The sequence below is a fragment of the Paralichthys olivaceus genome, chromosome 6 (assembly GCF_024713975.1).
Source record: "Paralichthys olivaceus isolate ysfri-2021 chromosome 6, ASM2471397v2, whole genome shotgun sequence".
NCBI lineage: Eukaryota > Metazoa > Chordata > Actinopteri > Pleuronectiformes > Paralichthyidae > Paralichthys > Paralichthys olivaceus.
Window position 1 is genome coordinate 16,528,781 of NC_091098.1, and position 26,351 is coordinate 16,555,131.

General features: G+C 40.9%; 2 protein-coding genes across 3 annotated transcripts; one reads left to right on the forward strand and one right to left on the reverse strand.

Annotated features, from left to right (window-relative positions):
- The first annotated feature begins 712 nt into the window (after positions 1–712).
- tnnt2a (troponin T type 2a (cardiac)) lies at positions 713–7,956 on the forward strand. Of its 2 annotated transcripts, none has more exons than XM_069526984.1 (12): positions 713–773; positions 2,245–2,319; positions 3,020–3,049; positions 3,487–3,511; positions 4,459–4,522; positions 4,762–4,878; positions 4,964–5,041; positions 5,123–5,233; positions 5,333–5,442; positions 5,554–5,644; positions 5,743–5,783; positions 6,915–7,956. In XM_069526984.1, the coding sequence occupies exons 2-12, from the start codon at positions 2,250–2,252 to the stop codon at positions 6,946–6,948; spliced, it is 771 nt and encodes a 256-aa protein (XP_069383085.1). In that variant the 5' UTR covers positions 713–773; positions 2,245–2,249; the 3' UTR covers positions 6,949–7,956. The 2 variants fall into 2 exon arrangements, with proteins under 2 accessions (XP_069383085.1, XP_069383086.1); XM_069526985.1 differs by lacking the exon at positions 713–773 and adding an exon at positions 1,078–1,142.
- LOC109635264 (plakophilin-1) lies at positions 7,715–25,214 on the reverse strand. The gene is made up of 15 exons (XM_020096339.2): positions 24,848–25,214; positions 21,974–22,086; positions 17,468–17,647; positions 17,145–17,335; positions 15,962–16,103; positions 15,486–15,693; positions 14,035–14,203; positions 13,784–13,901; positions 11,884–12,051; positions 11,623–11,799; positions 11,157–11,310; positions 10,867–11,053; positions 9,756–9,840; positions 9,125–9,234; positions 7,715–8,982 (listed from the first exon to the last, which is right to left on the reverse strand). Exons 1-14 carry the CDS (start codon positions 25,029–25,031, stop codon positions 9,160–9,162), a joined length of 2,151 nt encoding a protein of 716 aa, XP_019951898.2. The 5' UTR covers positions 25,032–25,214; the 3' UTR covers positions 7,715–8,982; positions 9,125–9,159.
- Positions 25,215–26,351: the final 1,137 nt, after the last annotated feature.

Here is a 26,351-nt window from a genome sequence, read left to right on the forward strand (position 1 = left end):
TCGGACACAGAGGAAGTTGTGGAGGAGTATGAGGAGTAAGTTCATTTTCATCTTCTACACTTAAAATAAATACACTGAATATATGTTCAAACACACCCATCTATCTGTCGTAGTGAAAGCTGCATGTTATGGTGATGTGAGAATAGATATGTTTTGCATATTGCTTCCTGGATCTGATTATTGATGTGTGTGTGTGTGTTTGCATTTCACAGGGAGGTGGAAGGTAAGAACTCCAATCATGACTCACTGGCATCATCACATATCTGAGTGTTATAATTTAATGTTTAAACTGAATAATCCAGAGTTTATTATTGGAAGATGCTACTAATATACCACAAACAGCAGTAAAAGGAATATAACAGCACTTTCTCAGTTGTATCTCCCATAAGTGAAAATGTCCTGTTGTATATACAATGTGATTGAGCATTGTACACCAATGCATAATTAGCAGGTTGTTATAATGTTTTTAAAGTGTGTATATAACTTATTGAGTCAAAGATTCCTGTCACTAGATATTTTGGGGGAAAATCCACAGGATGTAAGAGTTATTTGTTTATGGTCCTTATGATGATGTCACCTTCTTGTTCTTGTTTTTCTTGCAATTATCGGCATTAGTGGTGTTATAGCGTGTGAGTGTGCGTGTGTGTGTGCGTGTAACCAGGTTCTATTACAAACCAGCTACAGTTTGCATTTCTCATTATGTGATTATATGTGTTGATTCCTCCTTTGTGTATTTCTCTGTCTGCGTGATTCAGAAGAGGAGGCAGCTGAAGGTTAGTTGTTAACTCTTCAGGGAAAATTGAACACTGACATTAATAAACAAACTATGAATTTTTTAGTCATAGATCAGTCACACCAAATGACATGAGACATTGTTCTGTCTCTCACTCTGTTGGTGGTTAAACCGCAACAACTTGGCTGATATCTACTCTGAGAATGAGTCAATCTATGATCCACTAAGCTTTGGAAGATGTGTTTTTTTCTTTCATTGTGTTTGTGTGTATGACTGTTGCTGGCTGCTTTGCTGGCTGCACTAACCACACCTGTGCTTTGCTCAGCAGAGGAGCAGGAGGTAGAGGAGGAGGAGGTGGTGGAGCAGGAGGAGGAGCAGGAGGAGTGGCAGGAGGAGGAGGAGGAGGAAGGTACCGGCTAGCTTTACGCTGAAAAATCTATTTTTTGGAGATACTCCATAGACAGTAAATGTCCAGCTGATTTTGGTGAAATTAAGACATGACCACAAGGGCAAAGAGTTGCTTTTTCCATTCTATTAGGAATCATTTATTGTGATGACACACATGCACAGTAACTGCTCAGAGTAATGAATTTAAATTAAAATATATATTAGAGTATTCTGGGTTCTAATATCTCAGGATCCAAACAACTATAAATGAGATCTAATACTTGAGCTCAAAATATGGACTTATATGTACAGAGAACTAAAATATTGAATAATATTAGATTAAATACAATCTGAAGAATAAACAAATGTACAGAAATGGCAAGATAGTATTTATTATTATTATTATTATCATTATTATTATTATTATTATTATATAATGTGTATGTATTTACTTATTTGGGCATGTAACTATGCATTTCTGTATTTATGATAAATAGCATGTCCACAAAGCCTCTTTATGCTGACAGTAATGCAGATATTTCAAAAAGTATCACTTGATGCTGACATATATACTGTATAGTGTATATAGTATATATAGATCTTTCCAGCTTTGCTTTCCTTCTCTCTTTTTGCCAAACATTGACCCAACTGTTCAAGGACTTATGGATAAACAGTTGCTTGAGAGAGTTTTGTGTCAACCCCCCCCCCCCCCCCCCCCCCCCCAACACACACACACACACACACACACACACACACACACAAACACACACCACTCCACAAGCATTTGAGTGCTTCTTATCTGCTTTAAATACCAGGGGAGGGTAGCTCATTCTGACCTATCTCACTGCAAGGCTTTCCATGGGGTTTGGACACTTATTCTAATCTGGGACACTGAGTCCATCCATCAGCCAAACCAACCTCTTCAGAAACTGTAAATAAACTCCTGCAACAGCAGGAATGAGGGGAAAGAGAGAAACATTCACGGTTTAGCGGCTGTTTTTTCATATTCCTCACATTCCTTTTATAATGAACCTGAAGGTAATGAGTCAATTGCACACTGTGTGACTAAAAAGATTTTCTACAGAAGAAAAAACAACTCTTGATACAACTTCTCCCTCTGCCAGAGGCCATGCAGGAAGTCGACAAACCTGCTGCAGAAGAGGAGGAGGAGGCGGAGGAGGAGGCTGCTGAAGAACAAGGTGAGGGGTTTGGAAATGGAAAACACTGCCAGGTCGTGTTTTTTAAAGCAGACATCCAGTCAGTGGCCTTATTGTGTCAGTGTTTACTCAGTGAGACAGTTTTCAAGTGATGTGGGTTCGCAGACAGCAGAGTGACAATGATTAATTTTACCCATCAGATGAGTATCTGCTCACTCAGTCACACATCACTTTGGTATGTGACAGTCTGCAGCAACTTGATAATCTCTGACATGTTTTCTTCATCTCTCCGAGTCTGTCTGAGTCATACCAGACATAGCCACTGGGTCAGAGTGATCCTCTTATTGCTCCTCAACACTCGTACACATAAGTTAGAATCTGCTGTCACAATAAATCCGCCACGTTTAGACATTAAGTTACCTTGACACTTTGCGGACACATTTGGGTCGTCAGGTAATGAATCAAACAGAATATGCGCAGTGTCTGCTCAGGCCACACAGCCGCTAGCCATCTAGTCGAGTACAAAGCCTGCAGCTATTGTCAAATTTGGACTAATGCTTTTGTTGTTTGTTGACTGTCATTCAGAGGTCACAGATGCCACACCCAGACATGCTTCTCTAGACAGCCTCTCTTATGTCTCTGGAGTGCTATTTATGATATGTGACTGTCTACTCATGCACTCTGATACATAATTTTCTCTGCGCCAAAAGACTCACAAACACTTCTCTTGTTTTGGTTTCAGATGAGGACGGGGAAGCAGAAGACGGAGAAGGTAACTATGTTGTTTTAAACTGTACCAAAATGAATGGTGGTATTTACTTCAGGTTTGCAACAAACATTCACTAGGACGAAAGGATCACATGGGTACAAAGTCCAAAGTCACTGTGACCTCACATAATTGGGACCTCCCTTAATTCATAAATTTGTTTGTGATTACATTTCATACAAAACTCAAAATGCTCAGTAAAAACACTTCTCTGACCATTATTTAACGCCATAACTCAGGAACTGAAACTTGGAAGTAACCTGGAGGATTATGAGCAGATCAACTTCCAACTAAATTACATTTCTGGCTGTTAGGCCCGTGCACTGAGTGGTGTGTGTGTCTGTGTGTGTGTGTGTGTGTGTGTGTGTGTGTGTGTTTGTGTGTGTGCGTGTGGTCTGGAAAAGCTCATCTCTGTCTTCTCTTCTCAATTTTTGTCTCTTCAGAAGAAGAAACCAAACCAAAATTCAAGTGAGTAACACTCAGTGATGTGGATACACACACACACACACACACACACAAACACACACACACGTTTGTACAGCTATCTTAACTATCTTATCGGCATAATGCATTCCCCAGCCCCTTACCCTAACCATCCAAACTAAATGCCTAACCCTAACCCTTAACCTAAACTTAATTCTAACCCTAACCCCAAAACCTATTCTTGACCCCCAAACAGTGCATTAAATGGGGGGTCACAAAGTGACGATTGGCTCAAATGTTCTCACTCCATTGGTTAAAGGCTAAAACTGGTCCTCAGAAAGATAGCTGTACAAACACACACTCTTCATATATCATATTTCTTCAAAGGTTCTTCAGGTAATCCAGTGATAATTATATTAATAACTATCATGCAGATATGACGGTGGTATCAATCTTCTTATCTACCATTTAACCCTCGACTGACTGACAACTATAAATTCAACCCCCCTGTCAATGTAACCCTGGCCTTAGGATGAACCCCTGCAAATTAATATATAACTTTTCCATTATGAGTCCTCAGTGTTTGGAAATGCCATTAGAATATAAATGGGTTATACTCATACATTTGCAAATAAATAAAGATAAATTGATAATAAATCAATAAATATGTGGGATGTTAAAACCTAAGATTGCTTATAATCATCACCATTTAATAGTAACATCTATACAAGCAAAGTGTCGAACAACATATAGACATAAAAAAATGCTTCTGGGCATTTGCTACATGTACAGACAAAGACGTGCACGCTAACGCTAAAGGGATGTTTGTTTTGCATATTGCATATTTGCTGATGCTGCTGCTTTATTTTTTCCTCATTTGATGTCGCATTGACATTGTCTTTTTAAATTGCTTTTCAAGCCAGTTTCTTTCTTACTTACTCTTCGTTACTTTTACTTATTTGTCACTCTCTATCTTGTTCCCTCATCTCCAGGCCTTTCATGATGCCAAACCTCATCCCTCCTAAGATCCCAGATGGGGAGAAAGTGGATTTCGACGTGAGTGACTGGGAATCAACACAGTCAATCATACAGAACAAAATTTGCGTATAAGTTTCTGTCTCAAGGTATATTATGTAACATCAGTCCATACCAGGCTGGGGTAGATCTGTCTAATGGCCTTCTTTATATTATCTGATGTACTTTTTTACTGAATCAGACCGATAGGAAATACAGTATCCTGTCTTTTTGAAATGTAGAAAACAATGAAATAAAGGCCCAAATCTCTTTTTCTGAAGGATATACATCGTAAAAGGATGGAAAAGGACCTGATGGAGCTTCAAACTTTGATCGAGGTTCACTTTGAGAGCAGAAAGAAGGAGGAAGATGAGCTCATTCATCTCAAGGAGAGGATTGTGAGTGCCCTGTGCTCTAATCGATCTCCTGCAAACTGATTCACATATACATAAAGCTAAATCTCTGTTTCAACATGGTGTGTAGGAAAAGCGCCGCTCTGAGAGAGCAGAGCAGCATAGAATCCGCAGCGAGCGAGAGAAAGAGCGACAGAAGCGTCTTGAGGTACAGTCCTGTTCCAGCTGCTTTAATATAAAACTACAGCTGCCTGGGTTTATTTATTCTCTCTCAATCCATGTTTTCCAGGATGAGAGAACTCGTAAAGAGGAGGAGGAGGCCAAGAAGAGAGCAGAGGACGATGCCAAGAAGAAGAAAACCCTCACCAGCCTCCACTTTGGAGGGTACATGCAGAAGTTGGTGAGCAAATGGGTGATTTATTGTGGCATTTCCAAGAAGTTAAAGTAGTAAATGTGAGGAATGTAGACTAGAGCCTTGAATTATTTCACTTTCCCACAGACAGAGAAACGGAGCGGCAAGAGGCAAACTGAGAGAGAGAAGAAGAAGAAGATCCTAAGTGACAGGCGCAAATCTCTAGACATCGAGAACTTCAGCCAGGATAAACTCAAGTATGAGCAGAATATGTGGATTTCGTTATGTTTGTATGGGACAGTCTTTATGATACACAACAGGAAATGGAAATGATAATAAATGACAACTCATTTGTCTCTGTCTCACAGGGACAAGGCCAATGAGCTGTGGGAGTGGATGTATCAGCTGGAGGGAGAGAAGTTCGACCTGCAGTATCAGTTAGGCAGTCAGAAATATGAGGTGTGTGTATGCAGAGGTTTTACAACACACATCCTTGATGTATTAATGTCTTAATGTAGCATCATTACGGTGACATTGGTGTGTTGTCTTTGTTCCAGATTAACGTGCTGAGGAACCGTGTCAGCGATCATCAGAAAATGTGAGAATGAACTCCAAATCATTTCACGCCACTCTCACATATTGTTTACCAAACTTCCTGTCCCTTGAAAGGAATTTAACTGTCCTGGAGGGGAATTCTCTCCTGAACCAGAATGTTGTGAGCATGACCTATATTTCTGTAGAACTCCTGTGTCATCCACTAGCTGCATTCCCTTTTAGCCATTTAGCCCTAAATACCAGAAACTCCATTACCACCTTTCAAGTCAAACAGCCTCAGAGAAAAAGAGAAAACCCAGTTTGTTAACTTCCTTCATTGGTGTTTGCATAACCTAACGTTTTTAAAAGAATCCCCTGATTATTGAATTGTGTGTTTTTTTCAGGTTAGAGTTGACACAAAGATGGTGAATATTTTGTGAAGTTTGTACCTTGCTCTGAATCCTGACTGACAATTTTTGCAAAAACGCCATTTAGTGTTCAAACACAGGGTTACTCAATGTTTTAAATCACGATGAAAAGGTAAGTGAGTTCCATAGAGTTACAACATTTAAGTTGTAAAGAAGCTTAAACTTTGTGAGTCATTTTTCATCCAAATGGTTGTGTAAAACAAAGACAATCGAGCGCACTGTAAAAATCCATAACACAACCATATACTCACAACACACCTAAAAACTTAACACAACCAAATATTCAACACAACCAAATATTCACAACCAAATACAGCACAAGCAAATACACAAATACTCACAATACAACTAAAGTGTTTCCAGGGAACACTCAAAAGTGATGAAGACAGATGGGCTACTATTTAGCTTACATGATGTCCTCCTCTTTCTCAGTTAATTAAAGTGTTAGACTACTTACTTAAATTGTCAGGCTCATTATACACATTAACAGCATTTAAATGCAAAATATTTTATTTGTCTTTCAAAGCTCATCAAACCCCTGGAGGCATTTTTTAACACTGATTGGACTAGCTGGGCGCGGCAGGCAGGCGGTGCAGCTGGCACACCCAGACATGCTATAGGAGCATTTTGATGCGTCACTCGCTGTGTCGTGGGACTTGTGAAATTTGGAATGGATGATTGAGGATTCTGCTAAATGTTTTAATTCATGTGAACAAACAAGTTTGGCCTGATCTCTTCCTCATCTTCGTCGTCTTTGTTTTCAACAGATCAAAGAGGACCAAGAGAGGACTTAGGAAATAAATGCTGACATGAGGAGTGAGCAGTGAATCCACGAGCCGTTATTGTACCAGCTCAAAAAGAATCCTGGCTTTCGTGCCACACCCAGTCCCACCTGTCTCCCTAATAATACCAGTTCCCATTGTAGACACTCCACACCACTATTTTCTCATCCTGTGAATTAGATGTTTAATGGTGTAAATAAAACCATTTCAGTCACTTGCTTCCTCCTGTTTCAGACCTTTTTTGTGCAGGTGTATATGTTTGTATGTAAAGTGCCTTGAGATAATATATATTATGATTTGGCGCTATACAAATAAAAAATTAAATTAAATTATTTCAGGAATTCAAAAGAAAGTTGAGTTTAAGAAATCCTTAAGAAATGAACAGTATCTTCCATCATGGCTGAAGTTGTGTAAATGCCAATGATGCACATATATCACACAAACATTTCTCCATCAATCTTTCCAGAGGCGAGTGAACCTCAGCATGACCATGTGTAGATAGGCGATGAGAGCAGAAACCCCGTAGCGTCAGTTTCAGTATAATGTGCAGCTGTCAACCGAGGCACGTCCCCTTTATTATCTGTTCAGTTCAAAGACTATTGCTGCTGCTTAAACTCATAATTTTCAAGTTTATTGCTGAATATTTCAATACTTAATTTGTGTAGAGTGAATCAAAGTGTATGTGCACCAGTGTGTGGGTGATACAGTCATGTATTATATTCCAACCATCCTCTGGCTCTAGTTTATGCAGGAAAAGAGAATACCGGACCAAAGAAACAACGGCCTAGGATTTATACATTTTTAATGGGTAAGTTAATGACAAAGCTACATGATACAACAAGGCACAAGGTATTCGACTGTAAAGGAACAGTTTGACATTTTGAGATCATTTGTTTTTTGTGGAAATTTAGATGAGATGCTAAATGTGTAGCTACCACCAGCTCGAGCTTAGACTGGGAAACGATGGGACTCGACAGTCTGTCTGCAATGGCTACATATTTCCATTAACTCCTTATGCAATGTTTGTTTTTATGTGTAAAAAAAAATAAAAATAAAATAATAATAATCAAAACTGGATTTTGTTTGGATTAAACAACCAAAATGTAACATGTTAGTTTGGAAGCTTTGCAGTTGCGTGCAGCTGCATTTTGTTCCTTTTCGACTGAATCAGGCTAGCTGTTTCCCTCTGTTTCCAGTCTTTGTTCTAAGCTAAGCAAACAGGGAGCAGCCTGTAGCTCCATAAACGCGTTTCCCAAAATGTTAAACTATTCAAACGATTTTCAGCATGGTGGTTGAATGTAGACAACCGAATGAAGTAGCAAAAAAAAAAAAAAACATGACCAACAATGAAGCATTTCTTTGGTTTCTTGTGAAAATCCAAGTGCTGGCTCTTTCTTGACCCGAGCGTTTGCTCAGTTTTTTACATACTAAAGGTACATTCAACATATGAAACCATCGTCAACCTTCTAACTCCAAAAAATACTAAACGAACAACACAGATGTTTTTATGATATTGTTACTGACAGAAAACACTCTTTGGGTGGACAATGACAGCAGCAATATCACAAATTACACAATCTTTTTTGGTCTTCTCAGCTTCTCACATGTTTTTCTTATAACTTTCATTTTCAGCTGCTCAGTCCTCAAGGCCACTTTAGATATTTTATCTCTTAGTCTGCTGCACAGACAAATTTGATAGCTATGCAATTCATAAATCTGAATAAGTAATATTTCACTGAAGATAATGTCGTCTGTCCACAATATCTGGTGTACTGTGGCTCACAGGCTGTAAAAACTAGTTTTCAGTACACTTAACCTACCAAAAACACACTCACCCATACATATATAAACACACACAGAAACATATTCAAAATTAAATACATACAACACCGCAGGATTACTCATGAAATTGAAAGCTCACTCGTCTCTATAGTATGTACAATATACTATTGACTGCTAACTGGATCTTTCGGCAAAGCTATTATCAGAGGAATTTCACTCTCCTTGTTGATTGGGTGTGGCCGCAGCAGTGTCTTAACATGCTGGTTTCCATCTGCAGGTACACACATGAGCAAAAAGGAAGAACAGAGAGAGGAGAGACACAGAGAAAAGGTTTTAATCCGTTTGATACAATCTGTCCTGAATGTTTAAATCCTGACTACACAGAGTCACAAGTGGCCAGAAACTGATCGTACCTCCAGAGCCCTGTGCCGCTGCCAGTCTGTCATGCTCAGTCGATGACTTGTACCGACCTGTGCACTGCTTTGGTGTTCTCATTGACAAAAAGTGACTTGGCCAAACTGAGCTGTGGATCAGAGAGTTGAAAAGGAATCAGTGAAGGACGTCGCACAACTTCTACACATGAGGCAGCCTTGCACTTATCGTGAGAGGAAACACTGTTTAATCATTGCTACTGTTCATCTGATAAGCACATTTGCTCACACTTGTATACTTTGTATAAGTTTCTAGGCAACATTCTCTCATAGTCTGTCCACCCTCATCTAACCCGCACTGTCTTGGACTCCTCTCCATCTCTCTTCTCATTCCCATGTGTTACTTGTGCAGAAATAGACAGCGCATGCTGAAAACCCGTCTGCCAAGATTCCAGTGTGACTGTTTCTGTATTCACAGAACTCTTGGGTGTGGCAGGAGGGAAGGGAAAGTGTGTGTGTGAGCCAGAGGAGTAATAACACACACCTAACCTATTCTGCGTGGCCCTCCCGGTGTTTGTGCAATGCAGCACAAGCCTGACGCACTAAGATGTAACCTCCTGGGTTTTATCACTGTCAACTGCACATTTCTGCATATTACCTCAGACTAATTTACCTTCTTCAAGACACCCTGAAAATTCTTCTCGTTCCACAAGTTGTAGAGCAGCAGCGAGGCGGCTTTGCTGCTTTTGGGGAGAGACCTGGGACGAGGGCAGAGGACAGTGAGAAAAGGTTTGCAGCACAAGACAAATAAAGAGCAGTTATAAAACATGAAAGATTTGTGGAAGCAAATAGGCACTAAAAATATCACCTGCACTTCAGGTATTTTAGACACTTTGCATAACTTCAAGTTTTACTGAGAGGCTGTTTGTGCTAAAAAAAAAAAAACCTTGACAGCAAATTGCTGCAGTTGTGATGTTACACTAGACAGTGACTTACTGTGTATTTGCTTCATATATGCTCTGTTATTTGTGAATATTTTGAAGTGGATTAAACTCCCCTGAAGAGATGATTTACCCAAATTATGAAATAGAAACTATTTGCCTCACTTAATCTCAGCTGTATGTTCCCACAAGGACAGGTTTGGTTTTATGAAATGTTCCTGGATACAAATACAGTGGAGGTGAATGTTATTTAATTTGCTTTATTGGTTATAAATGTTCCCAGCAGTGAAAAGGCTTCAAAGAGTCCAATAGCAGATATGTTTTAGATACTATTTATCGATCAGGATCTAAGCTTTAAAGGAGCAGAGAGAGCGAGGAAGACATGCTGCAAAGGGCCGGCTCAGAAGCGAACCTGCTGTGGCTGCTGTAGAAGACTGAAGTCACAGTACGTCACCTGGTTCATCCTATTTATTTTTGTCAGTTGTGTGAGCAAAACAAACAAAATTCCAGACAAAAAAAGTGGATGTGGTTGAGCAGGTAGCAATTGGTTGTCCGCTAAATGGAAGGTCAGCGGTTTAATCCCTGACTCCAGTAGTCTGCGTGTCTTAGAGCCCCTGGGCAAGATACTAAACCCTGACCACTTTGAGTGGTTGAAAAGAAAAGAGCTGGACTCAATTTGCGGATCTCAAAATATACACAGATAAAACTTATGTGAAGTAAAACAACTTTATTTATACATCCCCTTTTCAGTTAGAGAGATAGTTCAAAACCGTTTACATGAGTCAGTGAAATGCATCTAAGTTTGTCACAAATATAAAAGCTGAAGAATAAATAAAAACTCACCCATTCTCGCTGATGTCAGCCAGTGATGTCACCAGTAGATTATTAATGACCTTCTTGCCGACCTCAGGTTCTGCCATCATCAGAGACCAAGCTGTGCCGCAAGCTGCTGATATGGTATCATCGCTTTTTCCCATTTCTCGGGGGCCAGAGGAGAGGAGCCTGGTGAGCTCCGGCAGAATCTGCTTTGCTACAGAGAAGAAATAGTAACAGTAAGATCTGATTTATACAGACTACAACTACATTTTGTAAGGATGCAACTGGTATTATCAACGTCTCGTGTATCTCCGTACCCATGGCGGGCTGCACACTGCAGGTCCGAGACATGTTACTCAGCAGGGCCATGGCGGTCTTCTGCAGGGTATCGTTAGGCGACTTCAACAGAGGAGAAATGTGCAGCAGAGCGCTCAACTTGTGAATCAGAATCCTGGTCACACCCATGGAGCCCTGAAACAACAGCAGAACAAAGAAGGAAAGAAGAGGTTGTAATCTCCTTAATAACTCTAGATGTAAATATTTATCCTATATTTAACTTTGTAATAATTTGGTGGCAGCATTGTTACAGATTTCCCTTTTTTGAAGATCGTTCGTTCAACAATTACCACTGAATCCAGGGATACAAAGCTGTTGTGTCATTAATCCCACCACCTCTCTGCCTCTGGGGCTTTTCGTCTCTCCTAAATCAATCTGAGATGATCTTGAATGTTCGCTAGCAAAACGCACAAAGTTAGGCCTCATAATTGTCTTCTTTGCACTCACCATCCCCCGGTTGGCTGTGAGGTTCTGCAGGGCACCGCAGGTGGCCTCCAGGGTGGCGTCGTTCCGGGACGAGCCCAAAAGGGACAGGTAGGTTTTCATGGTTTTGGGATGGCTCAGGACGTTTTCGCCTGAAGGGGGGCTTACCTCTGGCAAGGCCTGATCCACATCAAACAAAAACTGAGGAGACGGGAAGACAGGAGACTGTTAGTGGGGTTCAGATTGCAAAGCTGGATGGAGGTGTGCATGCTGGTTGGTGCTCACCTCCTTTTGAAGCTTGCTGCTCCTGGGGCTGAAACATCCCATTGTGGGGCTTTTCTCACCCTCGAACTGGCCCAGGTTTTGAGGATAGTACCTGCTAAAGGCTTTTGGGGACTCCGACTCCAGTTGGTAGGTCAAGTTGTGGAGGATGCATGCACAGTTCTCCACAGACTAGAGGAGAAGAACAGAGAGGTTATTAACTATGGGCGGCTGTGGCTGAGGGGTCAAGTGTTTGTCCTCAAACCAGAAGGTCAGTGGTTCGACCCGCAGTCTTCCTCATCTTCCTGCCAAAGTGTTCTTGGGCAAGATACTGAACCCCTAAATGGCCCCTCATAGATGTTGAATGCACTAATTGTAAGTCCATGCAATGCATCTCTCTCCTTCTCTTCCCCTTTTTTCTCCGCTCATCCCATCTCGTCAAGGCAGATGGCCGCCCACATTGAGTCTGGTTCTTCCAGATTCTTCCAGATTCAATTAATGAGGTCGTTTTTTCTCCCCAAAGTCGCCCAAAGTGCTTACTCATTGGGAACTATTGGGTTCGGCGCTTAAAACTGAACTGAACACCTTCGATTCAAACCTCTGCTTAATTTTCTCAAAGCTTTTACCCATGAAACACTTGCTTGTTGTAAGCTATAATGATATAAATGTATTCTACCACATTAAAACAACAATAGACACATAAAATAGAGTCATCCACTATTCAAACATACACTGACGTTTGTATACATAACATGTCACGACATATTTAACAAGGACATGCACCCAATAGCTTTTAATTCTGATTAGAATCTTGATACTGATCCTAAATTAAAAAGCCAGTGACACGTGTTAGTTTACTACAAGAAGCTAATGTGTCACATCTACAAACCTGACATCAAACAAACAAAGCATTTTATGTCTCAGTCTCTTATACAACTGACAATCCCACTCAGCTCCTTCATTAAAAGAGGCCTGTGTAAACAGTGCCAGCACAGACATGGAAGTAAATACACATCCACACCCCAAATTTCCACTGAAGAGAGGGCACACTAATTATATACACACTGTGGCTCTGAGGATGCATGTGAGTGTTCGCTCAATTGTTCTGTATGTGTGTACGTGCGCTTAAAGATATTTAGCGTCACACATGTGTTATACAGGAACTACGAGTACACGGCAGCATGACTACAACATAGCTCTTCTCATCTGTGCACAATTCAGTGAGACCAAGGTAGACAAAAACAAAAACATCCTGAGAGAGGAGAAAAACAATGATTTGGCCTAGTATAGAAAAAGATAATACTTGATTACAAGATCAGCAGTGCAACTATTAGATTAATGATGTTTTAACTTCAAGTATCTAAAAGAAATGTACTGATATCAATACTGCAACTTCTGCAATATCTAGAAATAGGGAAAAATGCACAATTTTCTCAACCAAAGGTCATAGAGTTGCCTGCTTTGTCCAACCAGTAGTGAGGAATCCTACTATAGTCAGTTTACAGTGATATAAAACATAGAAAAAACAATACATCTAAAAAAGATTAGCTTATGAGACTTAGTAACTCAAATATTAAAGTTTCTAATTACTTGACAATAAGTTGGTCATCTTATGATCACTAATTGATGAATTGTTCCAATTCTACTCAACATCGTCAGTTGAACCGATGGTGCGAGGGCAGGGGAGGAGTTAAAAAGCCAACAGACAATTATTTCTGTGTACATAAAAAATGAACTCTGATAACTCAATAGTTTTTTGTCAGGAAGTTTGATAAAGGAGGTCAAATGAGCGATGGTGCTATGATGATAATAATAATAATAATAATATAATGCTACTAACGGTTTCCATTTACAAATTAGAGGTGGGTGGGTTATGTTGATGTAAATGAAAGAGGTGGTGCCACTGCGTGTTTGGAGTTGTTACCTTGTCATCAGGGTTATCCTCCGCAACACAGGACTGGATGTAACTCATGAGGGAGTCGATGAGGCCACTGCAATCTCTCATTGCGTGTCTCTCCCTCAGCTGACCACAGCTCAGGTTCCTAACAAAATCATTCAGACATTCGTTTAACTCTGCATGGAAACAAGGAGCACCTTGCACCGTACGCTATCTTCATCATCGGGATCAGGCACATGAAAATCATCCATATAAAGGTATCCTTGAAATGTTCTCACCGCAGGCATCCCGTGGTGTTGTAGAAGACATCGGGGTGAATGTTGTTGTTGGCGCTGTCGTCCGACCAGCATGTTAACGGCACCACCACATTCTCAGTCAAGGCGGGCAGTGCAGTCGCTGTGAGTTCTCCCTTCATCTCATCGGCAGACGACAGGTTCCATAGCAGGCCTACAAATTAAAAGACAAATGTAGTTGGTCAAAACATAGATTTTTTCCTACAAATGTAAATTTTGATTTTATTCTGTTTTGATACATTTTGGAAATGCTGGAGAAAATGGTCAGCACTATTAGCACATACATTTGAATATAATACCATTGAGACAAATATTATGTGGTTTACCTAAACATCGTTTATTCTATTCGTTATTATTCTAATTCAGATGTCCTGTTTGGGATAATAAAACATTTCAAGCGGTCTAAAGGGTAAATGTGTGAGATTGTTAACATTGTTATGACAACCAACAGCTATTTTCTATGTAAAGACGTAGTGGAGTAATGATGTCCTGAGAGAGTGAAGTCACATTCCCACTGTGTGTGTTGTAATGTTTTGGTAACCGTCCCGGGCGCACGTTCATGTTGGTGCATCCTGTGAATCTGTTGGCCCTTTCCGCGATTTAAAAGCGAGATGACTCCAGCTCAAATCTGCACTCAGTCATGCTAACCTCATTCTGAGGTAAACTTCTCCACGTTGGGATGTCTTCAGGGGACAAAACACAGTAAACACACCAGTCTCCTGCACAGTGCTTTAAAAACACCACAGCTGCATATTATCTCCATACAGCGCTAGAGACAGCACTGGCATGTTTAGGGGGACTGGTTTTCATAGTGTGTGTAATATGGTGCAATGAATGTTTAAATCTAATGAATTGTGCTTTAATTCGGAGACTGTCGGCCTGGCTGAGGTTTGCAGTCTACTGAGTGAGATTCTAGGTCAGCTGTGGCTCTGGGTGTTTGGGGGGCTCTTTCATTGGGCTTTGCAACACCCACAGACTGTACAGGCAGCATCTTGTGAAGACCACAAGGGGAAGGAATGGTTCGAGAGGCTGGTACTAGTGTGAAATGTAGTGGCAATGAATATTAGTACATATATAGCCTTTACAACCTTACTTCCCTTTATTATTATTATTCCAATTCCTTGTTACTCAATTTTAGTTTTCTCTTTTGCAAGTAACATGTACATCTGGGAAGAGAAGGATGAGTAGAATATATTTTATATACTTTTTCTGTGTACTCTGTATGATAAATTCATCCTTAACATAATGCAAACCAAGTTTGTGCATGTATATTATGTATATATTTGCCCTGGTGACCTGGTCTGTCCTATTATTTTATACTATATATATATACACATTCTATAAAAAGGCATCGTGTTGTAAAGCACATATTACTGCTCAGTGTATGTGAGATTTTCTCCTCTCAGTTTGGGGATAGGGCATCTTTGACGTCCTACCTGTGATTTGTTTCTGAGTCTCAGTAGAATCTGTCTCCTTCAGTAGCTGCAGGGCCTTGCCTATACCACCACAGTGTTGAACCTCCAGCTTGTTGCTCTGATCCTTAAACACCAGGTTCCTCAGGGCAGCAGCAGCAGCCTGGCTCACCCCAGGGTTGGGGCTCCGCAGCAGGGTCACGAGAAGAGGGATACCCCCTAGTTGGAAAACCTGCAACACAGAAACGAGGAGGGGATGGATGAGGCGTGGCGTCAACAACAGTGAAAGTTACAAACTGAACTAATAAATTGCTTTCTCCGCCCTTTCCCTCAAGGCAGTTCACAAAAATGTCCTCACTTAGCACTCCTCTGTTTGTATCTCTACAGTCATCTATAAGACAACCTTCACACTAAACATTATTGACGTGTTTAAAGGACGTGTTTAAAGGACGCGTTTAAAGGACGCGTCTGAGGTGTTTATAGTATATTTGTGCACAGACCTGCTGTTTGGCATGCTCCTCTTTGAAGGCGGCGTGTTGGATGAAGGTGGCTCCGCACATCTGGAAATTCTCTTCAGGGTGAGACAGATACTCTACAGCCTCCTTCAGGGTCAGCTCTGATAAGTTAATCCCACTGTTCACACTGGAGAAACAGAAATTACATATTTAATTGAATTTAATCGTAAGTTTGGTAAACAAAATGGATTTAAAGGAGACATATTACTTCCCTTTCATCTAGTGTATTAGAGGCTCTTTGTGAATGTAAAAACAGTCACAAAGTGACAGAGAGAGCTCCTCTTCCCGACAGTTTCTATTTCGACTCTGCTCCTGAAAAGACTCATCAGCATTTTGGCCAATACTACCCCACATTTGCATAATGCATGCAGAGTGGCTTGCCTGGCACACCCCCTAACAAAGCCAGTTAAAGTGAGAGCGGAGCCAAACATTTCCTATGCGCGCTGGAAGTGGTTGACCAATCACAACACAGTGGGCCAGCTAGCAAATCAGAGCTGCAGCAGTGGACAGTATGAGGAAAGGAATGCATTTTCTGAACATGAGAGCGTGTAAGACAACCCGAACTAAAATCGAAAACTTGAATATGAGCAGAATATGTATCCTTTAAGTTAAAGTAGGACACATTTTTCAATATATGTACAAGACTGCTGGTTGCAGCGTTCTTTGTGAAACTGTAAAAGTGACCTGCAGTAATTGAGCCATGGCAAGTGAAGACTGGCTGCAGGACTCAGACCACAGAATCCTGAAGCTGCACCACCACTGCTGCACAAAGAGCTACTCACCTGTTTATTCAAAGTTGAGTGAAGCTCGACTCAGTACACAGACCCCGAAACTGGAGAATCCATTACTCTTGTTATAAATGCACTGGTTGTCTGTTTATTCAAAGTTGATTGATATTGAACGCATCACTTGTCTAAGTCGCACTAAATTTGACATTGCACTTTCTTTGCTACATTGAAAAACATGGAAGTACTAAATAAAGATCGGTGCAAAATCTCGCAAAAGTATTTTTTTTTCTACCCCCAATACTTTTTTATCTCCTTGTCCCTTCCCGGGCTCCATTCTTAACAATACACATTCCAAGTGTGAAGCCGATAAGATGAACAGTCCCCAAGATATATGTTCAACAGACAGATTTGAAAACAAGGTACAAGGGGGGTGAGCTCACGCTGACTGCTGTAGATCCATCCTGGATGCTTTCATGGTTCCCATCTTGCCCTCAGTGTGGGAAGAGGGTTGCTGGACAATGCGTGCCTGGCTGTTAGTCATCTGAGTGCCGTTGGTCATGGAGTAGGTGCTGTGTCTATTGTATTGATTATGGATGGAGTGCTGGCTCAGGCCTGTCTGCCCCTTTGCTCTCTGAATAAAGAGCAATTCACATAATGATTAGCTGGTACCATGGAATAATTGTAGTTTTTTTGCTTACATTATGTTTTTTTTTTAGGGGCTTCAGTGAGATTGTGGGTTTAAAGAATGAGAACAACTGCTCACCATGACAGGTGCAGGTGCAGCAGAAAATTGAGGAACCAAGGAGGGGTCACTGTGACTGGTTTTCAGCCCACCGGCACCCCAGCTGGAGCCTCTAATATGCTGTTCCCATCCGCTAGAGGTGCTTTGATATCTTCCTCTTGTGATTTTAGTGGACAGGGAGCGACTCTTCTGATAGTTCATCTAAAGAGAAAGACAGTGAGGTTCAGAGTAGATCACATGAAACGTTTCACTCAAAGTTCTCCAGAGAATGAGACACAGACCTTTATTGAAAAATACACATAGAAAAATATCCACCTGGACCGGTCGTGGAAAACTGAAACTTAGATTAGGCGTCACTGCTAAAATACAGCTTTACCCTGAGGCTTCTCTCTGGCAACAGTCCAGGTCAAGAAGAAAGAAGGTAACCCACTTCTTATGAGAACAGATTTCAAAAACACCCCCTGTTAAGCAAGATGGAGGAATCTGACCTGAAACAAAGCCTGCATTCCTCGTTTTTCCCTCTTTCCTTTCCCCCCCTCTCACTCATTGAGTGTAGCAGAATGCACCGAACAATCGCACAAACCAAGGTAACATTATCCGTCACTGGAGACTCACTCACGCTGTGTGTGTTATGAGACTGCTGGCACTGTTGGGCACTTTCTCACAGAGAAGCTTTGTCTGTTCAAGTCGTCTGACATTCACATCCTGATGTCACTAAACAACTTAATCTATTGTAATAACGTATTTTTATTATATCAATTACTTTGCCTTCGCTTTTTTAGCTTTATATGTGTGTGTGTGTGTGTGTGTGTGTGTGTGTGTGTGTGTGTGTGTGTGTGTGTGTGTGTGTGTGGGTGTGGGTGTGAGTGTGTGTGTGGGTGTGAGTGTACAAAACACACAGTTCAAAGTATTCAAGGAAGAAACTTGGCATCACCTGAGAAAACTGACAGAACATGTCCTGCTGATGCTTTACCTATGAGTCATTTTCAAAGTTAAAGGTACAGTGTGTAGAATTCAGTGATATCTAGTGTTGAAATTGCATGTTGCAGCTGAACACCCCTCACTTCACCCTCCTCTTCCAGACATGAAAAAGAATCTGTGGCAGCCTTCATAGCCAAACACAAAGGGTCTTTTCTGGGGTAAAGAAAACTACAGTTCATACAATTTAGAGGAAACAAACTAGTGAAAACATCTTGAGGATTATTCTACATTAAATTTCTGCCAATAGATCCCTTTCACCTAAATCTAACACACCTTTAAACCTTTGTTTCCTACTAGTTTCTGTTGAAATGATTAAAGTAAAATCTGATTTTTGTTAGAGAAAAACCTTCCCACTGGTGTTTCACTAGTGCTAGTAAGGAAGGAAGTGTGCACCATGCTGATAAAGAAAAAGCTTCCCTCTTTCCTGCTCCCAAGAAAATCATAAACATCAACTCACAACAATTTTCCCTCAGTTAATCCCAGCATCTGACATGTAGACATTTTGATGTGCATTCATCGTTTCCTAACTTTAAATTAACTAAAACACTAACCACAACCACAGACAGCTTTAGTCCCCATTTGGACAAGCAGTCCTCAAATAAGTGGTTTTTATTCTGAAATTTGTCCACAAAATTAGCCAATGCCACATACACACACAGTATTTGTTTAAACGACCCTGTCCTCTGTCTGTGTACCGACTCCCCTTCTGTTTCAAGCTGGACTGGTTGCTTGGTTACCAGCTATATTTGAGCCCAGCTACTAAGCAGCAGAAGCATGATGGAGGTCAGATCAGTCAACAACATGCTTGATTAGAGCTGGCAGCGGGTTTACTCTCAAAGTGCAGCTTTCTGCATCCTGTCATTTGGGTAGAAAGGGACTGAGCCACCAGGGCCTCTCATACACCAGTGTCTGCACTGGAAGAGAAGGGCGGATACAAATTCAGCAGAGCAAATACAAGCAGCACAGACGTCTGATAAGAGAACATATAGTAAAATATGAATTTACAGTCAGCAATTGTATTTAAGAGCAGTGTATACTTGTGTACTTCCAAAAAATGTTCTGAAGGAAGGAGGCAAACTGACAGCAGACATCTATAATGAGCCTAAAAACATCATCAACCCATCAAATGTGGAACCTTTTTCTCTATCGATGAAGAAACCCAAAGTCATGTCTGACTCAAGCAGCACCAGCAGCCCAGGACTGGATTGCTTGCAGATTCTTGTTTCTAACATCTGGTTTATATTTTAAGTGCAGCTTCACTAGTCAGATAAACTGTGAGTCATGTTCTTCCATGAAAGCAGGACTTAGCAGGAAGAAAAAAAAAAGTCGACATAAGCAAGCAACAAGCTTCTGGTGTCTCTAAATTAAAATTAGAATATCAACCGAAACTGAATCGGCTGCAGGATGCTGCATAAATAAATAAATACAGATCGATAGATTTCAGACATTTGTCTAATATAAAAGCTCTGGCATCAATTGCATCTTTACAAAGTTTATAATGTTCAGATCACCATAACATTGTCAGAAATATCTACCTTCAATTATAGGTTTATTATTGAGGTCATGGTTAAAGGTAGTAGATTATAGTTGTTTGTACAGGTGTACCTAATAAAGTGGCCACTGTAAATCAATGGGGAGAGACGTCACGACTGTGGCTATGAACATGGACAGGATATGAGGTTATTGGCTGCGCAATTCATTGTTTACCGTGCAAATGAAATTCATTTAAAATGTATTTTTGCCTGTGACATTCAGATAAGGTGACAGAATCAACACACACATTATAAAAGAGGAGGTGACAGATACGCAAGGAGTGATGATTATGAACATTCATTTGTAAGAATTCATCACCACACTCCCTAGACATGCCTCAACTGATCGTCAGTAGGTCAGGCCGCAGCAGAGCATTAATCCTGTGTGGAATTTGAGTTTGGTCCCGTACAAACAAGTTGAACTCAACTTGACTCTTAACGACGAGACAAGAATTAAAGCCAACACTAACAAAACAAACAAATATTTTCAGACCCAAAATGAGTAATTCACACACGCGTGGTTGTGAGATACCAAAGTTACACAAAAGTATTTTTCTGTGTATGTTTGAAAAAGGTGAAAACACATTAATAAGTGGTTCAGGGATTGAGCTGCTCACAGACATTAAATATTTACAGCCACGTAGGAACAACATGACATAAGGGAAAACATCCCACACAAACTTATTGTCAAATCATAATTTGATCAAGAATTGTGATACTGAGTAAAAACAATGTGCAGTATCTTAACTGACATTTTCCCAAAGCATCAGCACGCGACAGATGAATGTGTGTGTACATCTTCCACCACGAGTTCGACCAGCATCATTATGGTGTAAGGTTTCCCTGAGCAATGCCATAAATCACTCATGATGAGCGACATGTAAACTCACTGTAAACACTGTGTGAAAAAATAAACTGCTCACAGTTCAGTTTCCTCAACTATCAGGAAGTGATGTCAGCATTTTTAAAGCATGTGTGACTGTTTTATGCTGTCTTGAAAGAATTGTTTTTGCCAAGTGCAGCTTTGTTTCCTGGACAAGAGAAGACTGATACTGTTCTAATGTGTAGATTCAATATGAGGCTCCAGCCAGACGCTAGTAAAAGCTCCAGTGTGTAAGATTTTGGCAGAAATTCAATATAAAGTAATCCTAGTGTGTTTCATCTAAATTGTACAAATTGTTGTTTTTGTTACCTTAAAATAGGCCCTTTATATTTAAAAACATATTTACATCGGAGCGGGTCCTCTCTACGGAGGCCACCATGTTTTTACAGTAGCCCAAACAGGACAAAACAAACACCTTTTGAGTTTTTATAACAACTGAAGGCTACAGGTCCTCTTCAATGTTTGGAAGGGGAGGGTGAGGTGTGGGGTATTAAGCTGCAACATCCAACTTCACCACTAGATGTCACTAAATTCTACACACTCAACCTTTAACTTAGCTTAGCATGAAGACTGGAAATAGGGTGAAACAGCAAGCATGGCTTTGTCCACTTCCAGTTCGAAGCAACATGTGCCAGTCTATTTCTTTCGCTCGTTCAGTCAATTCACTGCAACCAACCAGGAAATAGTCCTGCACATAACTCCTTGTACAACCACAATTTGTAATTTTTATATCTGGGTATTTGTGTGAAATAACCAAACAAATGTTCAATAGTGAGCCTCTGGTTAAAGACTTTGTTGTTGTTTCCAATCTCATTAAGCAACAAAAACACAAATTTCCCTTGAACTTTATGCATAATTAGTCATAATTATTTAATAGTTAGTCTTAGTTGTGTTATCATCACATGGTAATGCAGCTCTTAGTTTGCTTTAAGAAGCTTAATCTGTATAACCAAACAAGACACAGCTTTTTTTATGCACAAACATTAATGCAGGTACATATTTATGTGAATTATCTGTTATTATGGTGAAAAACCATGACATGGTCTTTTTCTGCAGAGTCTGTGAAAGGAATTTCCACTATGATCATCTTTATACAATAACACACTGTGCAGTTACATGAGGAACAATTACCGCTTTGTTGAGGCCTGCTGACATGGCGGAGCTGCTGCGGTGGAAGGTGCCATTTGCTTTGGATGGATCAAACTTGAACGTTTCAAACTCGGAATTTGTCTGCAGGGTCTGGCCTGGTGAAAGAGGAGAAGTGTGAGAAAAAGCGAAACGAACAACAGAGGGGCACAGAGGCAATGAAGGATGCAAGACAGACGTTCAGAGAGTTGTTTTACAAGGGTTAGGCCTGTTTATGATTAATGTCAGGTGGACATTCAAATGGTGATAAAACCCGGGAGCTTCAAACACGCTGGCAAGACAAAACGAGGGTGTGGTTGGAATTTAGCCACTTAATGTGGGCAGCACAATTTCATCAGATTGAAAATTCAGTGTGGTCATGAGAAGTACGTTATTATTTGTTATATCTATCCACGTGTTTATGGTTATATCTGCGTCCCTTGTAGTAACATTGCATTCGTCCTGAAATAAAGAATTAACCTAAAAAAAACTGGTAGAAAAAAAATGTGATACCGAACATTGGCCCTTCATCACTTACAGAGGAATCAGACTCTGGTGTGTGTCACTGGGTAAATAGTCTGCTTCCTTGGTGTATGGTGGACAAATCAGCCTCTAATAAAAGTAATTAAATTATATAAAAGAGGACAAATTAAAGAGGGATTTAAAGACCGCAATTAAAGAAAGTGATGTATCTATATATTATTATTATATAGAAATAAACAGCCAAATCCAAATGTCTGACTTAAAGAATGGCACATTTAAAAATTGGAAATGCATGACTGCCATTCCTTAAGTCAGACAGACATGACATCACATCAGTCACAGTCCGCAGGCTTCAAGCATGAGCTCAGGAAAATCCACCCGTCATGAAGAAGCATGTTTCAGCACCTTCGCCCTGCCTGTCTCATCAGATGAATCATGTGAATGTGAAGCCTCACTGCCACATGGTGCCAAATGTAAGGACAGACTTCACCATTATAGGATTATCGAAGTCATAACAGTGACATAATCATCAGGGTGAGAGTGTCTCCCACAGTCAGTCACAGCTCAGTTCATCTAAATCATAAATACACCTGCAGTGTTTTTCTTTTCTCTTTGCCTCCGAGCAGATTGTTTTAATTTAATTTTGCCGTTCCTCTGCCCTTATCTTTGCAGAAACAATAAACCTGTTACTCTGGATAATTCCCAGACCTCACTGCTTTTTCTTCATAGAGACGAGTGCTGTGGTAGAAATGTATCACCTTATTGCACATTGAAGATGAACTAGAAACTAAAAGATTAATGAGAAGAATAAGAATAATAAAGAATAAGAGCAAACTGATTTCTAGTAGGCCTGCTTCATTGACTTTGACTACAGCGTCCCACCTTTTGTTTTAACTATAATGATTTTTCTCTCCAACCCTCCACTCTCTGTGCAGCACACACAAAAACAGTTCTCCTCCATTGTGTTGGAGCAGCAGCAGAAACTGCAGAATGATATCCTCTAACCTCCTCGGCGTTCCACAGTGCTGAGTGTCCAAATAACTGAGAATCGTTTGTTGCTGCAACAAGATTTTCTGAACAAAATAATTAATGTATGTGTTTCTGAAACTATGTCTTTGCCTCAGCTGGATAAGCTCAAGGGCTTGAAAGGCTATTTTTGTGATTATTCAGTGTTTATCGACTGCAATGTGTTTTATAGATATTTACCCCGAGCCAAGTATTCCCAGCCAGGATTTATACTTACACTTTTGAAGCCTTTTCTTGTCAGCTTGACAGAATCACAAATAAATAGTTAAAGGAAAATCTGTTTCAATTGTTATATTTGCAGCAAATATGATAAAGCATTTTTTTGAAGGTTTTATTTGCGTACTTTTTTCACTAGAGATGTTCTGATACCGATACCTGCATCGGAAATATCACTGATGCCAAAAAGCTGGGTCGGACAAGGTGTATTGTTCCGATCCGGAAATCACTTGCTGCTGTGCTGCACTGGTCACTGACCAGTGGTCTACTGTTTTCAGAGCAGCGAAGAAGAAGTGAACCATCATAAGAACCATTAGAAACGTTTTTTTATAAGGTTTAACCTGATCCAGGACATCCAGCACTGACAGCATCATAACTCCCATACAGGGTTAGTGAGGCTATTAAAATATGTTGTATAAGATGTTATTTTTTAAATGCACTGGTATCGGACCAGAACTCCAGTCCAGGTACCAGAATTAGTATCAGGAAGGGAAAAGTGATATTGGAACATAGGTGGTCGGCTTTGGGCTGAGTGATCTCATATAGGCCACACTTTTCTCTGTAGAAGGCAATAATTTGAAGAGAGACAACTTTTAAACATATTTCACAGGCAACCTTCTTTGCAGATTATGAACTGAACTAATAGTAAGCCATTTACTCCAATGGTGCCATTTAACAACCATGCACAGTATATTGCAACTCAACCAGAGGAGCTGCACACATTTCACAAGAGTTAAATATTTTGGTGGATCTGGTCCTAATCCCTCTTGCAGCAATAGTTGGGATTGTTTTGACAGACTTGAAATTTTAATTTTTAAAAATGTGTGTGTGGGATGTTGCAAGCCCAAGGGCTGCATTCCTCCGCCTGGGTGAGCAGAACATGTGTCTGACAATAATGAGCAATGAATCTCACCAACAGAACTCATCTCTGTGGTTCCAGCAGCAGCAGCCGTGGAACATGTTTCACACGTCTGTATTCTAAGGTCAGTTAGGTGACAAAAAAGAAACTTATAAACAGCTCCCCACCTGCGCCTGGGTTTCTCCCCTGAGGACGTCATCCTCTCACACTGAACTCTCAGAGTAGAAGCAGCAGAAAGCAACACAGAGAGACACCATGCAGTCCAGTTCCACCCTGGGAGGTTCAGAGAGGTTTACCTGTAGGTGGTGGAGACAGCTGACCGTTCTTCCAGGTTTTGGACTTGCCCCTCTTGATGGTGTGCACCTGATCGAGCACGCGCTGCTGTCCCGAGCGCAGCTTGTTGTCGGAGGGAAGCGCGAGCGACGTGTCCTCCACGCTCCCGATGGTCATCGCCGATCTCAGCGGCTCCACAGCCGTCATCTTCCGCGGCGAGAGAGAGCCCAGGGAGGGGTCGATGGGACCGGTGACCGAGAGGTAACAGAGATAAGAACAAAGCGCGGCTCCTCTAGTGCGCAGTGATCGCGGCTCCTCTAGTGCGCAGTGATCGCGGCGGACGTGTCTAGTGTGTGGATTGATTCAATGTTCCTACAGGAGCGGCGGCGAGCTCCACCCTCCCGGGACCGCGCCCCGCAGAGGTGGGACCACTGTGGGTGGGGCCGGCAGAGTTCACAGGCAGGTGTGGGGGGGAGGGGGTGGAGCAGAGCTGCGCACGCGCACAAACACACGCACACACACAGGCACACACGCACACACACAGGCACGCACGCATGCGCACAGACACGCGCGCACCGAGGTTAAGGTGTGCAGTCAAGTGTGCAACATACACAAAAATGTGTAATGTCTGCAAAGTAACGTGTGAAATAAGTGTCGCATGCTGAGATGGTGTTTAACATCCGCACAACAGAGGATCAACCTCTTCATAGACAGTCTATGGGATCGACTCACGGTTCCCTGCAGCCGCTCATCGTTGTGTGGCACTTCCTCTGCTCCCCTGCTGCCTGTCACAGACACAGCCACAGACACAGACACAGACAGGCCTCTATGACAGTGAACAGTGTAGATAATGTAAGAAAAGACACATTCTCAAAGTTCCTAACTGGAGCTGGAACATTTATAACTACTGTATGTAGACTCAGTTTTTGGGTAATACAATTTTCTCAGCTGGATTTATTTGACAGATGCAACTTTGTGTGGTCACTGTGTGGATTGTGTTCCGTGTGTGCTGTGTTAAATACAGAGGTCAAATGTCCCCATGTTTGCATGTTGCATGCTGTGTGTGGGACCATAAAGAGGAATCTTAATCTAAGCCTCAGTTTTTGGATAATACAATTTTCTCAGCTGGATTTATTTGACAGATGCAATTTTGTTTTTCATATTCTAAAATAAAACAATGTATCATCATTTTTGATGTTACTATAATGTTATAATGTTACTATTCATTAATGTTTGAAGAAACGCTCATTTTCGTGTCGGTTTGCTTTAGAGGTTTCTAATACTTATTAAAAAAAAATTTAAATCAACAAAATATATAATCTGCCTACACTAGTGCATACAACTGTATACAACAGTGTAACCACAGGAACCATATTTTGCAGTATAAATCAACATACAGTATACAAGTGTATACTGTGAAGGTTTTCACTTATCCAGGTCATGCAGGTGAACACAGGGAACTGGACTTGCTCGTGTTTCTTAAAAGACGTTTCACCAACATGTCTCCAGGAGACAGCAGGTCCAGTT

Bases quoted from the DNA above. Each gene is read 5' to 3' on its own strand.
- tnnt2a (XM_069526984.1), top strand. From the start codon at position 2,250: ATGCAGGAAGTCGACAAACCTGCTGCAGAAGAGGAGGAGGAGGCGGAG. The intron at 2,320-3,019 runs GTGAGGGGTTTG...TTTTGGTTTCAG, and splicing joins GGAGGCTGCTGAAGAACAAG to ATGAGGACGGGGAAGCAGAA. The intron at 4,523-4,761 runs GTGAGTGACTGG...CTTTTTCTGAAG, and splicing joins GGGAGAAAGTGGATTTCGAC to GATATACATCGTAAAAGGAT.
- LOC109635264 (XM_020096339.2), bottom strand. From the start codon at position 25,031: ATGACGGCTGTGGAGCCGCTGAGATCGGCGATGACCATCGGGAGCGTG. The intron at 13,902-14,034 runs GTGAGAACATTT...TGATTTTGTTAG, and splicing joins AACACCACGGGATGCCTGCG to GAACCTGAGCTGTGGTCAGC. The intron at 11,311-11,622 runs GTGAGTGCAAAG...CTGTTGTTTCAG, and splicing joins TCACAGCCAACCGGGGGATG to GGCTCCATGGGTGTGACCAG.